Source organism: Chrysochloris asiatica, unplaced genomic scaffold (genome assembly GCF_000296735.1).
Source record: "Chrysochloris asiatica unplaced genomic scaffold, ChrAsi1.0 scaffold00009, whole genome shotgun sequence".
In the NCBI taxonomy this organism is placed as follows: domain Eukaryota; kingdom Metazoa; phylum Chordata; class Mammalia; order Afrosoricida; family Chrysochloridae; genus Chrysochloris; species Chrysochloris asiatica.
The window spans coordinates 35,569,059-35,585,868 of record NW_006408527.1 but is presented as its reverse complement, the minus strand read 5'-3'; the positions used below and the strand labels follow the sequence as shown (position 1 = coordinate 35,585,868).

At 35.2% G+C, this 16,810-nt stretch overlaps 1 protein-coding gene across 1 annotated transcript in view; it reads left to right on the top strand.

The window, feature by feature from the left end:
• The window catches only part of CDC73 (cell division cycle 73), a 190,011-nt gene that overhangs the window by 52,407 nt on the left and 120,794 nt on the right, over positions 1-16,810 (top strand). Inside the window, exons 8-10 of the mRNA XM_006834180.1 lie at positions 3,786-3,884; positions 9,830-9,908; positions 12,283-12,347. Of these exons, the coding sequence (XP_006834243.1) occupies positions 3,786-3,884; positions 9,830-9,908; positions 12,283-12,347 (243 nt within the window). The remainder of the gene's footprint in view (positions 1-3,785; positions 3,885-9,829; positions 9,909-12,282; positions 12,348-16,810) is intronic.

Here is a 16,810-nt window from a genome sequence, read left to right as displayed (position 1 = left end):
TGGAAACTGTCTCTTTAAATTTCGAGGAGATCTGTGCTCATGTGTCGTAGAACCGTCCGAGGTTGGGGCTGGGGTGCCCACTAGTTCAGGCACCCCTATATTCACCAGAATGGAGGTGCGCAGATAGCAAGGGACCACCGAACAGATACCAAAAGAAAAGAATGTCCACACCTTTATCTCAGCGGTTGTGCCAGGCATCTGTGGCTGCTCTGATCTTTCCCCCGCTGGGTCTCACCCAAGATGGCGGCTCCTGGAGCAGCCGAGTGTCCCGGACTAGAAAGCAATAGATTTCTTGCTTCTGCCACAAATTCCCCCAGCTGTGAGCTTTCCAACCTTCTAAATATTTCTTTATATGTGGGTGAGAGTTCTGGGACCAGCCCCTGAACCTACTTGGTCAGGTATTACTGCACTTCCGCCTAATCCACCATCTTGTCCCCCACCCCCCACCCCCCCCAGTCATGTTTTGAGTGCCTTCCAACCTGAGGAACTCATCTTCTGGCACTGTATCTGACCATATTCTGGTGCTATTCATCATGTTTCAATATTCAGCAATCTGGTGCTAACAGTGTTCCACTCCTATTCATAAGATTTTCAGTGACAAAATATTCAGAAGTAGTCTGTTTCTCTTTCTTCCTACTCTGTCTGTCTTTGTGTGGAAGCTCATCTGAAAACTGTCTACTGTGGGTGATGAATGCTATTCCTTGTGTATTCTGAAATTCAAAATACACGTGGAATAGCATCCATAATCACAGCAGCATACAAGCCACCATAGTACAACAAACTTATACACTCTACTGTAGCCTGGAGTCCTGGTGTAAGTGCTGTGGGTTAATGCGCTCAACTGCAAAGTCGGTTTGAATGACAAGGTTGGCAGTTCAAGCTCATGAGCCACTCCTCAGTAACCCTATACAGGGTTACTATTGGTTGGAACCGACTGTACAACACTTAACAACAAGAGCAATACTGTAGGCTATTAAGTGTACAGTATCTTTAATGAAAGAGTTTGAAGTATTGTAAGAATTTCCTACACGTGTCATAGACATAGTAGTAGTCAACACAGAATTGCAACATACTTTCAATTTGTAAATACTCTCAATATCTGTGAAGTGCAATAAAGAGAAACTCAATAAAACAAGTTATGCGTATCTGTGGCAAAAGTAATAGTTATATTTCAAATTGCCTCTCATTTTGTTTTCTATTTTAAGTGTATAAATATTTATTTACTATTTATTTGCCAGGCATTGTGCCAGATAATGATGTTGTTCTGCATTGGTTCCAGGTCTGTATTCTTTAGGAGGAGACAGAAAGTTCAATATGATTTAATTATGGCGTGTGCTGCTATAAGATATTACTCGGCAGAGACAGTTAATGTAGTAAAGATTGTAAGGGAAACACTGACGCCTTAAGAATAAAAAGGACTATTAAGAGATGAAGGTGTTTAATTGGAAGAGTGGTCCAAGCTGAAAGAACAGTATTTTTAATTGTCTAGAGAAGAGTAATCATGTTGCATTTGAGGAATTTAGTATATCTGGTATATAAGAATACTTCCACTCTACTCCAGCTCCATTGACCATTTTTCTGTTCCCGTATCTGTTGAGTTCTGTTATTTCATGACTTTTGTGTCTGATATATCCCTTGCACCTGAAGCACTTTTCTCTTGAATATTTACATAGTGTGATACATTTTTTCATTTCTAACTTACACATCACATTTTTAGCGAGATTTTCCCATGAAGCTAGTGATCTTCTCCTACCTAGAGTACTACTCCTAATGTAGCATAGCTCCTGTCTTATCCTACTTTGTGATTAATTGCATTTAAAAAAAATCTTTTTCTTCTTGTCTCCCTCAGAATATTCATGAAGGCAGGGATCATGTTTTTCTTGTTGATAATCATATTTACTGCCAAGAATATTTGACTTAAAAATATATTACAAAATATATATATTACATATTTTTTAAAATGCTTAGTGATTGAAGAAAAATCAAAGAAACTGTTAGACATGTTACCGAAAATGAAGAGAGTAGTACCTCAAGAGGCCAAGAAATTTTCAAGAAGAAAGGGAGTTACCAGAGTGTTTTACATGTTTCTAAGATAGTTTGGGAGGCCTGGTGTGATGCTGTAGGATAAAGTGCTGGGTTACCAGGTTAGTTTGAACAACACAGTAGGTGGTTCAAGCCCACCAGTTGCTTCTCAGAAACCCCATATAGGGTTGCTATGAGTTGGAAATGACTGATGGTACTTAATAACAAGAACAACAAGATAGTTCTTTTAAAAGGTTATTTAAATTTATATATAAATACGTTACACCTTACACGTCTTTGAAAACTGCAAATTGATCACTAATGGATGTTGTTGTTAAATGTCATCGAGTCAGTACTGACTTATAGTAACCCTGTACACAGTTTCCAAGGAGTGGCTAATTTTGTGATTCAGACCAACCTTGTTGTCGACGGTAGTTTATCTCACAACACCACACAAGGGCTCCAATAGTATCTCATAATTATCAACATCTCATGTGAATTGTAGCATTAGCACTAGAATTAAGTATATGTGGAAGAGACTATAGTAGTAGATTTCTTTGAGATTTATTGTTGTTGGTGGGGTTGCTCAGTTAGTTCTGACTCATAGTGACCCCCTATTGGATTTCCAAGGAAAGACTTGTGGGTTTGAACCACCAGCCTTGCAGTTAGCAGTACGATATTTATCCTACTGTGCCACGTCAGGACTAGTTAAGTATATCTGTTGTTGTGTGCTTTCAAGTCCGTTCTGATTCATAGAAACCCTGTATAGGGTTTGTCTCACCCACCATGTGGTTTACAGTCTGTATTCTACAGTGTCAGGAGTTTACTATCTAGCTTAACTGGCTATAAATTATGCATGAAATATGTAACCCTGAATAAAGTTAACATTTAAGGTTAATATTTAATAAAATTAAAACTTAGCATAGTTGTCCAAAGAGGCTTCCTAATTCTGAAAGAAGGCAACCACTGTACCGTCTTTCTGGTGTGGCACTGTAGGATCAGCATTGGACTAAGAACCACAAGGTCGGTGGGACAAACCTACCAGCTGCTCCGCGGAAACCCTATACAGGGTCACTATGAGTCGCATCTGACTTGACAGCGCTTAAAACGATAGCAATATGCTAGGTGGTACAACAGTCAAGTGCTCAACTGCTAACCCAAAGGTTCGTGGTTTGAACCCACCCAGTGGCCCTTTGGGGAAAAGACCTGGCAATCTCTCCTGTAAAGATTACAGTTTGTGAGGCAGTTCTGTTATGTAGCATGGAGACTTGTTAAGTGGAAACTGAGTCATTGTAAATGTTGTTGCCACTAATCAGCAATAATAACAATGTTACCAGTTATTCAGTTTAAGACAATAAAAATAATAAAGATAGTAATGCTAGGTTTATGATAGTATCTGTATCAATTTCCTGGTGGTAGCTATGAATTTCTTTCATTGGTTTTTACTTAGTGTGTAGTAAATGCCTCATCATTAAACCATTTGCTGTTAAGATGATTCCAGATCAGATGACCTCATGAGTATGTATGTTGTTAGTTCTGTCAAATTGGTTCTGACTCATAACAACCTTCTATAGGGTTTCGGAGGAGTGACTGGTGGTTTTAAATTGCCAACCTTGTCATTAGCAGTCCAGTCTTTATCCTTCAGTGCCATAACAGGACTTGATAGGAAGAAAACTTAGTCTTAACTTGTTTGTTAAGTGACCTTATCTTGTTTGTATAGTTTAGTTCTAAGTAGAATTCATTAAAATTAATTTATATTTTAGAATTTTTCCAAGAATATTTTTGCAATTCTTCAATCTGTGAAAGCCAGAGAAGAAGGGCGTGCACCAGAACAGCGACCAGCTCCAAATGCAGCACCTGTGGTAAGAATATTTGACTATTTAATAGATAATTTTAATAATTATCTTTTGCATTTCATTGTTACAACTTATAAGGTATCTCTTCTTAACCATTTTTAGATTACAAAGTTCATAAACATTTTTTTTCAACATATGTGGAAAATGTTTAAATTCTTCCATTGTTAAAAATTGCTGTAATTTTTGAGACGTGTCGTAGTTGGATGCTGTTGAGTTGGTTCTGAATCATAACACCCTATGTATAACAAAAGGAAACATTGCTTGTTCCTTTGCCATACTTAACATCATTGTCATGTTTGAGCCCATTGTTATAAATACTGTACTTCAGATTTAGATACTTTAAAAATTGATTGCCTCACTCAGTCACTTGCCATTTAGGGGCCTCCCAGACAAAGTAAATTCCATATATGACATACAGACTATATTTAAACTGAAAAAAAAAAAAACACACATCAACATTTGTTGAAAATCATTTGAACAATTTTCATATGATTCAACAAAGGAAAAAACATAGAAATGAATTGTTTCTATGTTGTTAGTGCTGTACAATTATTACTGACTCATAGTGACCCTATGCATAACAGAACAAAACAATGTCCGGTCCTGTGCCATCCTCACAATTGTTAGACAGTTGAGTCCATTATTACTGTCATTGTGTCTTATCTATCTCTTTGGGGGTCGTTCTCTTTCGTTGACACTTTACTTTACCAAGCATGATGTCCTTCTACAGGAACATGTCCAAAGTACAAGAGACGAAATCTAGCCATCTTGCTTTTAAAGATCATTCCAGCTATGTTTGTTCTTGTGGCAGCCCATGGTACTTGTAATATCCTTCTCCAATACTATGACTCAAATGCATCAGTTCTTCTTGGACTCTGTTATTCATTGTCCACTTTTCACATGTTGCATATAAGGCTATTGAAAAATACAATGGCTTGTTTCTGGCACACCTCAGTCTTCAAACTGACCGTTTTCCTCTTTAATACTTTAAAGAGGTCTTTTGCAGTAGATTTGCCTAATGTGTATACATGAGTTCTTGACTGCTCCATGAGTAATGATTGTGGATCCAAGCAACATGAAGTCTCTAATAACTTCAATCTTTTCATCATTTCTCATGATGTTATTTATTGGTCCAGTTAAGAGGATTTCTGTTTTCTTTACATTGAGGTATAGTCCATACTGAAAGCTGCAGTATTTGATCTTTGGTAATTATTTTAAGTCCTCTACAATCAAGATTGTGTGATTTTTGCATTATCACAGGTTGTTAATGAGTCTTCCTCCAATCCTAATGTCACATTCTTCATATAATTTTGCTTCTTGGATTATTTACTTTGCATATAGATTGTATAACTGTGGTGAGTGGAGCCCTAACACACACCTATCCTGATTTTAAACCATCCAAAATATTCTTGTTTTGTTTGAATAACTGACTCTTGGTTTATGTACAGGATTCTGATGAGCACAAGTGTTCTAGAATTACTGTTCTTCACAGGGTTATTTATTGTTTGTTTTGATCCACATGCTTTGCATAGTCAATGAAGCACAAGTAAACATCTTTATAGTATTTTCTACTTTGAGCCAAGATTTCATTAGATGTCAACAATGGTATCTTCAGTTCCATGGCCTCTTGTGAATTTGGTTTGAATTTCTGGCAGTTCACGGTGTACTGCTGCAATTGGTTTTTATTTACTTGAGCAAAAATTTACCTGCATGTAATATTAGGATATTTTTCACTCATTGTTTCCATTCTATTAGGTCACCTCTTTTTGAAATGGGCACAAATACGGATCTCTTCCCACTGATTGGCCAGGTAGCTGTCTTCCAATTTTCTTGGCAAAGAATAGTTGAGTGCCTTCAATGCTGCAGCAATGTATTGAAAAATTTCTATTTGTGTTCTGTCAATTCTTGAAGTTTTCTTTATCACTAGTGCCTTCAGTACATTTTAGACTTCTTCTTTCAGTACCATTGGTTCTTGATCATATGCTATCTTTTGAAACTATTGAACATTGACCCATTCGTTTTGGTACAGGGCCTCTGTATTTCTCTTCCATCTTTTGGTAATTCCTGCCTGTTACTCAACATTTTGTCCATAGAATCCTTCAGTGTTGGAAGTTGAGCCTTACAATTGTCTTTATTTCTTTCAGCTTAGAAATGTTTAATGTGCTCTTTCCGTTTTAGTTTTCTAGTTACAGATCTTTGCACAGTTCATTTTAGTACTTGACTATGTCTCTTTAGCTGCTCTTAGAAATGTTTTGTTCAGCTCTTTTATATGTCGTTTCTTTCAGTTGCTTTAGCTTCTCCATATTTAAGAGCAAGTTTGAGTCCCTTCTGACAACTCTGCCTTTCTTTATTTTCCTGTCTTTTTATTGACCTTTTGCATTTTTCATGTATGATGTTCTTGATGTCATCCACAATTATTAATTAATTAATTAATCCACAATTATTAGGTCATTAGTGTCTAATGCATCAAATCTGTTCTTTAAATTCAGGTGGGATATGATGTTGTTAAGTGCCATTGAGTTGGTTTCCACCGATAGCAACCCTGTATAAGGTTTCTGAGGAGCAACAAGTGAGTTTGAACTACCCACCTTGTGGTTCAAATCGACTTTGCAGTCCAGCGCATTAACCCGTAGCACCAAAACAGGATATATTCAGTGTTATATTTTAGTTCTCGTGGAATTGTTTTAATTTACTTCAGCTTCAACCTGACCTTGGATCTGAGCAGTTGATAGTTTGTACCACAGTCTGCCTGTGGCCTGAGGGTTTTGACTGATGATACTGAGCTTTTCTCCATTGTCTGTTTCCACAGATTAGTCAGTTTGCTTTCGATATATCCCATTTGGTGAAGTCCACATGGTATAGTCTCTGTTTTTGTTGTTTAAAAAACGTATTTGTAGTGAAAAAGTCGTTGGTCTTAAAAATTTTTATTATGTGGTTGCTAGCATCCTTACTATTACCATGGCCTTATTTTCCAACTACTGATTCTACCTCTTTGCATTCCAGTCACCAGTAACTATCATTGCATCTTGGTTGCATGTTTGACCAATTTGATCAGTTTCAAACTGAAGAATCTTTAGGAATTTTTCAATTTGCATTATCACTGACTTTAATGATTGTTGTGTAAATTTGAATTACAGTGATATTAACTAGTTTCCCTTGTAGATGTAGCGATTACCTATCCCAGACAACATTGTTCATCAAGATATATCTTGAAATTTTGTGATGATGAATGTGACATCATTCCTCTTCAATTTGTCATTTCTGGCATGGTAAACGTTGTCATTTTCTGATTCAAAATGGGCAATTCCAGTCCATCTTAGCTCATTGATGTCTAGGATTTTGATCTTTATGCATTTTATTTTTGACAAATTTCTATTTTCCTAGATTCATAGTTCGTACATTTCACATTCTGATTATTAATGGATGTTTGCATCTTTTACTTCTCATTTTGGGTTGTGCTCCATCAGCAAATGAAGGTGCTGAAAGTTTTACTCTGTTCACATCATACTGGTAAACTCTGCTTTGAAGAGGCAACTCTTTCCCAGTAGCATTTTGAGTGTTTTCCAACTCATCTTCACCACTGTATCAGACACACTGAAGGTAGGTTGGAAAGCACTCAAAACCTATTTCATCTTCCAGTACTATATTAGACAATGTTCCGGTATTCATAAGGTTTTCAGTGGCTAACCATTCAGAAATAGCCTGCCTTTTCTTCTTCCTGTTTGTTTTAGTCTGGAACCTTTGCTGAAACCTGTCCACCGTTGGGTGATCCTATTGGTATTTAAAATACTATTGGCGCAGCTTTCAGCATCACAGTAAGATAGAAGACACCAGAATATGACAAAGTAAAAGACAAGTGGTGGCATTACAACAATACACAGTCTTTACAATCTCTTGTAGTATTTGCCTGTAGAAATCATTTTCTTTTATCCTTTAAAGTTGGTGTATTTTTACTAATATTTAGATAAATGCTTCTGCTTGGTTTTCAGCAAGTATAAGTGCTTTCTATTTGTCAGTTAGGGATATTGAGACATGAGTGAAAAAAATACACATGCTCCTCTTAAAACATGCGGTTTAGTGGGAATGGAGATGAGTGAGAAAGTTAAGTATTTACTGTGATAGTAAAATACAGGAGATTTAAATTATGAATTGATATTTTGAATAGCAGTTGATGGGAAATTGTTTTCAAGTCATAAAAATGTTTAACCATTTTCTTTGTGACTATGAATACTCTTAGACTGTATTTCCATAATATTGGAACACACGAATATTTTAATGTTTGATTCTTGATGGTTCTAGGAAAAAAGCAACATGAGAAAAGCCCACCCAGGTAAAACCCCAAAGAGATAAACAATTGCTAACTCTAATACTAATTCTAATCCTAACACTAATCGTTGTTGTTACGTGCAGTCACGTTGGTTCTGACTGACAGCGACCCTCTATAGGGTTTCTGAGGCATGGCTGTAGAGTTTGAACTGCCGACCTTGTGGTTCAGTGCAAGACTTCTACCACTAAATAGTATGAGTTTTTTCTTTGTGACCTTATCCTTTTCAAGTTTTTATTGTGAATTGAGTGGTAGTTTACATGGGAGAACATCGGTTTTACACTCACTGTTTCATTGCAATGATTATAGTCTCCTCGGTGCATCATCATTCAATAGTATGTGCTTCTAGTCCTTCTTCGTTGTTTTATTTTATTTTTTTTGTGGGGGAGGGGGAAGTGTACACAAAAACACTCAGGAATATATAATTATTTAAACAACCAAAGGGCACATTCTGCAAGCCTGCCTCTTGGCCGCCAGCACCTGGCTGTAGCATACAGCCTTTCTCTTTCCATGAGTCTGGAGTCCTTAGCTGCTCCATCTCTCTATGTGCTCATCTCTGCCTCCATCTCTGGTGTCGCTGTTTCTTTGGATAGTGTCCCACATTCTGCTCGTGCCCTTCTTCCTTGATGGTCCTAGGGTCTTCTGTTTCTGGAATGTAAGATTAACTACTCCCCCATTTATGTTATAAAACTTCTATCTTTACTGTTGTAACAACTGCAGTTAGTCATGGTTGATAACAGTTACTCACTATTGAATCATAAGAATCTTACCCCATCTCCTTTCACCAGACCCGTTTGTGATCTTTTTTCGTGTGAGCTTTTTTTCTTGCTCCTGGCTCTTGACTATGTAAGTGTTTATCTGTTTGATAATATTAGTATCTTTTATTTAAAGTAGTACATAGAGTGGGATTCAATTGTAAGGTATAACAAAATGAAGAATAGTTCAGACTCATGAAGACCATGAATTTGGAAATAAATTCTTCTTTATTTATCAGGTCCTCCCTCCTTACCCACTTCTAGTGTTACGTCAGTGTTCTTCCTCTCTTTCTTCTTGGTTCTTCTCTCTTTCCCCACCCCCTTTTCTTTTTTCTCTTTTTTTAAACTTTTTACTGCGAATTGGGTGAAAATTGACAGCAAATTGATTTTCCCGTCAACAATTCATATACATTTTGATTCATGACATTGATTGCAATCTTCACAATTTAACTGTAGTGTTTATGTTTACTTCCTGTATTTATCATTTCCATTCATCATTTTTTCCTGTCCATTTCTGCCTTCTGAGCTTTATCTGTGGGCAAATACAGCCTACTTGATCTCATTGGATTGATTGTTCCAAGGTATGCATGCCTGTCAGTGTTATTGTTTGCCTTAAAACCTGTCTGTCATTCGGCTGAAAGTTGAGATATTGGGGTGAATTCTGTTGCCCCTGATAGAGATGGTGATTTTCTAGCAATAAAATGCTTCAAAAATATAAATACAAAGTGACTAGTAGTCTCTTCCATGCTCATTGTCTTTATTACCTGTAGTAAGTGAAAGCTTGGAAGATAAATACCCTTATTTTTAAAATTATGCATATTATATAACATGAGAAAATATTAACATATAACTCATAATTTACTTTTCTACAGGATCCCACATTGCGTAGCAAGCAACCTATCCCAGCTGCATACAATAGATATGACCAGGAAAGGTTTAAAGGAAAAGAAGGTAAGTTATTTACTTAATTTTTTTTCTTATAGTGACTGTACTACACTTGAGGGGCATTATAGCCATATGGTTAAGAGGAAGGGTTGGTAAACTAAGGTTTGTAGTCCCAAATCTGTTCCATTGAATGTTATTAATAAATAGAATTTTGTTGGAACACAGCTGTGCTCCTTGATGTTACATGTTGTCCATGACCGCTTTAGCACTGTGATAGTGGAGTTGAGTTGTTGCTACAGAGACCATATGATATGGCCTGCAAATCGGACTGTTTACAGAAAAAAGTTTGCAAACTCATGCTTAAAGCATGGATTTTGGACTCAGGTTGCTTTTGGCACACTTATTGTGTGAACTTTAGCAAGCTATTTTAATTATAATTTGTGTGTTTCATCTTAAATATTGTTGCAGTACTGAAAACCCTGTATAGGGTCCCTGTGAGTCAGTTCCGACTCGCCGGCACATAATCACCACCACCACTGCTAGTAGAAGGAACTATCTCTTTGTGTTATTATATAAATTAGACTAATATTAAGCTATTAGAATAGTAAGTGGTATGTAATTCACTATGTGTACAACAGCTTGATGTTAATAATTCTAGTTTTTGAATAAAAGTGTATATTTTCAGTGGCGATTTTATATATCAAATGAGGTTTTCCAAATTATAAAGGAAAGCATGGCCTTGGAGCAGTGATGTGAGGACTAATTTTGCAATAGCGTACATGTATAATGACATAGTGAACCATTTCTGCATCAGTAAGGTGGTTAGAGGTGAGATTGCCATCAGTTAAATTTCCTCTTGGGATCTTCATTTATCTTGACTTAACTAATGGGGAAAAAATAAGATAGGAACAGCTAGGAATATAACATTTATGATTATTTTTTGCATAATCTACAGTCTCCATTTAAGTTTCTCTAAAGGATGTGTTGCATTGATGAAGTTAATTTGGTGTTTTGACTTTGTTTGCTAGATAGGGGAATGTACTAGTTAAGCCCAGAAAAAGACAGTAGTACATTCTTTTATTACAGTGTTTTCGTTGTAAAAAGATTGATATAAAACAGGGTGTGCAAACAGGTGCACAGACCAAATCTAGCCCTCTATGGTCCATATCCGATCATCATACCCATTTCTTTCCTTGTATTCACTATACTGCTCTTGTGCTACAACTGCACAGTTCAGTATTCTGACAGATCTCATGGCCTGCAGTGTACACAATATTTAATACATATATGGCCCACTGAGAAAAAGTTTGTTGACTACTGATATAAAACATATTGGGACCTAGTCATGGTACCCGTATCACTACTTACAACTTTGCTTTTCTGAAAAACGAGTAGCAGATGCCATATGATTATACTTTTGAAATAGAACTTTAAAAAAAATACTTTTTATTGTGACTATAGTCAAGGTTTACAGGTAAGATTGTTAGTTTTATATTAAACAAATAATACATTTTTTATCTCCATAATTGCAACACCCTCCATGAAAACACAGTTTATTTTCCTGTCTATGGGTTCTGTGTCCATTCCATCCTCTTTCCCATCCATTCTCAATTTTTTCCCAAGTAAATGTTGCTTTTTTGATCTTGAATGATTGACCATTCAATGGTGAGCATATCTTTCTAGTGTTGTAGATCCCCTATATACTTTCTACTGTTTGGCTGACAATTTGGCCATGAAAGTGAATTCCTTTCCAGATTGAATGGTGGTCGAGGGCCATAGTCTTGGGTTCCTCCAGTTTCTTTCTGACCAGAGGAGTAAGCCCACTTTTTTTTTTTCCCACCATTTTGAATTTTGTTCACATTTTCCCTCGCTCTATCCAGCACCTTCTAATATGATCCTTTTCAGAGCAGTTGATAGTGGTAGATGGGGACCATTTAGTTCTTCTAGCCTCAGTGTCCTGGATACTGATGTTCACATGTTCCATTAGTCCCCTGGATTAATTGATGGAATACAACTTTTTTAGTTAAAAGAAAAAACGAAAACTGTGGTGTTACTTGTAGCATCATATCTTAAGATACTATATGCTATGCCATACTATAATAGAATATTAGAAATAAGTAAGTTGGTTGTTATATAAAATTATTTAGCCTAATTTTTTATTTTCCCAACCAATTATATGATACTTGAGGATAAATGCAGAGATAGTCTTCATCATCTTCTACACAATAGGTTTGTTGGTGTTTGTTGAGTATGTTTTTGAGACCAGTGCCCTTTTAAAAAGTTTGTCTTTACTGGTATATAATTTAGCTTCATATGTATAGTAGATTCAAGGCTTTGTGATATTGTTGAACTTTCGGTTGTAATATACTTTATTACTTTATATTTGATATTTTTCACAAAATTTTTATAAAATAAAGCAGTAAATCCCTTTTCTTTATAGAAACGGAGGGCTTCAAAATTGACACTATGGGCACGTACCATGGTATGACGCTGAAATCTGTAACGGTAAGTTAACATTGATTGCACAGATTCTTTTGTCTCAGGCAGTTTATCTGAGTAGCAGATGCTTTTAAAAAATCTTTGCTTTCTAGTTCAGATGCAGGCCACCACAATTAAGCAAATAATGCTGTAAAGTAAGGCACATGAATTCTTTTGGTATCACAGTACGGGTAAAATTTATGCTTATACTATGTTGTAGTCTAGTAAGTGTAGAAAAAGCATTAGGGAAAGGTTGAAATACTATGAGAGTTAGCAAAGTGTGACACATACCCAAAGTGAGCACATTCTGTTGGAAAAAAAAATGGCGCTTGAAAGACTTGCTTGATGCAGGGTTGCTATAAACCTTTATTTTGTAAAACCTCATTGTCTGTGAAGCACAATAAAATGAGGTATTCCTGTACTTTTAATTATCAGTTGTGCTGATAGCTGTGTATGGTAGATCACTTGATTCAGGGTGTCCTGGTTTTGCTTTCCTTTTTAAATGGAATTGTATATTAAAAAAAAAAATGCTATTTTGACTGATTTAGAAGTATGGTGGTGCTCTACAGTTTATTTAGTACCAATAAGGAGTTCTGAAGTCCAGTTTGGGAAAGTTCTTTGCCATAATCTTACATTCTCTAAATTGTAATGTCTTATAATTTCTTTCTAACAAAAACACATAACAGATTGCAGTGATTGATGTATTACTTGAAAGTACATACTTGATGAAATTGAATGATATTGTGCCTTTGGTTCACTTTAGAAAAATTTCCTTATTTTTTATCTCCTAAAGATGACCTTTGTTGGATATTTTGAAAAACCATACATTACACATTTAATTTTTATTTCATTAAGGATAGGATTTAGTGATACAGAGCTGGGAATATGTTAACATTGTATTGCATATATGAGGTGGCTTCAAAAAAAAGTTCATGGAAAATTCCCTTGTCTTTTAGTTGTGTTTTTATATGAACTTTTTGAAGTACCCTTATATATGAAATAAAAGATTACAGTGCTTTTTGTACTTTATAAAATTATGCATTTGTGTTAATTAGAGTCCTGGTGTGGAGCTATTTGATAAAAACTGGACTGCTAACCACAAGGTTGGCAGGCCAAGCTCCCCAGCCTCTCTGTTAAAACCTTGTGTGGAATTGAGTTGCCAGCACTTAGCAACAACAAAAAATATATTTAGAACACTAATGTTAAACTCACTTTTATCTCTTTGAATCATCAGCTTTTAAAGGACTTTGTATTATATATGACAGTAGCTAAAAAATATTGCTACTAGATTTTCAGTTCATACATGTATTTCAAACCAGATATGTTTAAACATAGTCTCTAATCATTGGATAGCTGCAGACAGGTTCTGTCAGTGATACAGTTGTTTTAGTCTTGTTAGGCTGCCTTCAAAAAAATGATCCATTTAAAACAGGCTTTCAAGGAGATCGGCTGGGCCATTTAAATTCTAGGCAAAAAGGTTAACTAATAAATTTATGGTGATTTGTTTTTGATTCTCATGGACATAGGCTGATCATGGGGATTTATTATGGTGAAGTTTTAAGAAAACTGCAAACTGCATTGGGGAGACAAAGGCCTCGGAGTTTATACTGAGGCACTGTTTTCTATCATGTCAGTGCACTTGCACAATCTTCAAGGGTAGCAAGGGCTGTCCTGAGAGGATTTTTTTGGGAAAGCTTATCCTGTCCACCTTATAGCCCTGATTTTGCCCTTTCAGACTTTGTGCTTCCAAACTTGGAGGACATTTAAAAGAAACATGATTTGACTACCCCAAGGATGCTTAAAATTTCCATTTTGATGTTTTATAATCAGAAAAATTTTGAGAAAGTGTTAGATGGGTGGAAAGACTGCCTTCAGAAGTGTATACACCTAGGTGGGTGATATTTTTAGAAACAATAGCCTCACATTTTACCTTTTTATGTAATAAAGGTTTCTATAGTTTTGTAGCAATACTTTTTTATTTACTTTCATATTTGTGTTATCTCTAAATTAAGACACATCTTTATATCCACTTGGTATTTACTATGTTTGACTTGCTTATTTTCAGAAGCAGATAGCAAATGTGGAGGATCTGATTATAAAGTTGAATTTTTTCTTCTTTTTCTGGACTTCTAATAGGTATAGGTTGTTAGATAATTTGTTCATATGCTTGTTAAATTACATCCATTTTGTTTTTGTAATATTGAAAAATTGTGTATAGATTCAGTACATAGCTTATATTGAACTAATTTGTAGATCCAACATACTGCTTATTCAGCACTGTGTCTCAGACCTTGCTCTATTACTGGACTATGGCTTTGAATGGAACCATTGGGTTTCTTTAGAAAGCGTGTCTGGTGAGGCCTCTCTGAGAAGATGACAATTGAGCAGAGACATGGGGAGAGCATTCCATGTAGGACAGAAGACCAGTGCCCTCAGAGCCCAGTGAGTACAGGGAAATGTGGTAGCAGATAGGATATTCATACACTTATCGTATGATCTGGATTGGTTATTCCTGATTTAAAAATGCAATTCATAACTATAAGCTTTAGCTTAAATTCCTATGTGATTCAATTATTGACATTTTCTTTGGGACACACTTATCTATTGATTATCCATTCCCAAGTGACTTATAGTGGAACTGAAATTGTTATTCTCAAGTAGCCATCATGTAAGTTTGTTGTTTTCACATTTATCTCATCCCCATAGCTCTGAAATGTCGTGAAATTGGCTTCATTGTGTGAGCTTTCATGCAAATAGTGAACTCAGAGGTAATTTCTACCCTGCTGCTTTTTACAGAACAGTTGTTCTCAAAGTCAAAGACAATTTCTTAATTTTATCCAGACAGGATGAGAATGGAATGGTTTTGCTTCCTCATCAGAGATACTATTCCTAAATAGACTTAAAAGAGAGGAGACTTTTAGCTAATTTATTCTGTGTGATTTTAAAGAAATTATTACAAAAAGATTTACATAGGAATGAAGCTGTGAAAGACTAAACTTGTCAAGTTGATGGTAGTTCTCTTATCTGAATACCCACTTTGAATCTCTACTGCTTGTGACTAGATTCATTTATCAAGTAAATATAAAGAGAAGTTTGAACTCAAAAGTTCTGAAGTTTCTCAAATAAATGTTTCTTTTTATTTGAGTCTTAAATATACTTCCATTTTAACGTTTTTTTTCTCTTCTATTTAGAATTTTCTTGTGACTTTCCCCAATTTTCTCTTATTTTCTAATTAAGAAAGTTTTTTATAATGTCTATCCAGACATAAAAAGTTTCTAATAATGTGTGTTAAAAGGCTTTTCTGCACAGATTTGATTTCCTTTCTAATTTATATATGGCTTATTCTATTTAATTATTAAATTAATTAATTTTGTTTATTGTGCTATTATTCTTTGGGATGTTGATACACCTAGCTGCTACATACAGTTACTGAAGTTAGTATCAGTTTATACCTATATTGATGTACAGAATATTTTAAATTCCAGTTACTAAACTTATATATAATACTAAATGAATAAGTAGATGTCTGAAAATAGAAAATTTGGGGGCAAATGTTTTTTTTTCCCCATTTATATATATTACAGAATAAGGGTTTGTATTTTGGTAATAATATCCCATACTTATTATAGAAATATTGATTCAGAATGGTTTATTTAGGTGGTATATTTTAGTAATATTTGGTAATAGCCTATAGAAGTCATACTTAATTGAAACTTATTTTTGGAATAGACACAAAGGTATTCTTAAAGTTACATCTTTTTATCATTGTGTTTTTGGCTTGCTTTTGGTGTAGGCCAAGACATATGTTTCACAGTAAAGGTTCAGAAATCCCACACCATGAAAATATTAAAGGGTTGCTAGATGACTTTTTTTAGGCTTTTTCTCACAATAAGTTACTTATGTTCTCTATGTTTGAGAAACACTAGATTAAGCAGATTTTATGGTATAGGAATCACATTTTTAATACATAAATATTTAAATTGGAAGAAAGTAGTATAAATTGTTTCTCAAGTTTATTTAATCCCTGAATTTAGCTCTCCTTTCCCTATTGATAAGACTACTCCTGGGAAGAAGTAGAAAGGCGTAGAACCAATTTTAGGAAATATTGTTTTAGAGGTATGAGTTAGAGTATAAACTACTCTCTGAGGAGAGCACCAGAACGTTTCTTCATGGGTCTTTTTTGTGAAAGAGGCTGTCTCAGAGTAAGAATTTACCCCTCTTGGCAATGCTTTTTCATTATATATTATTAGATAAGAAAAGATGGTGTCCATATTTGCTGAAAATGCAACAGCAAGGGAACTCTGTGTGATTCTGCTAGAGAGGGAATAAGAAGATCTAAATCACAGTCCACTCTTGTAATATTTGTAAGGATTTGGTAATTGCATTGATGGGGAAACCACTTCATTTTATTATCCCAATCTAGTTTGTTCATTATTTGAACATTATTGGCTCTTGATTATTTTTTAATCTTATTTTTGAAGAAGTATTTT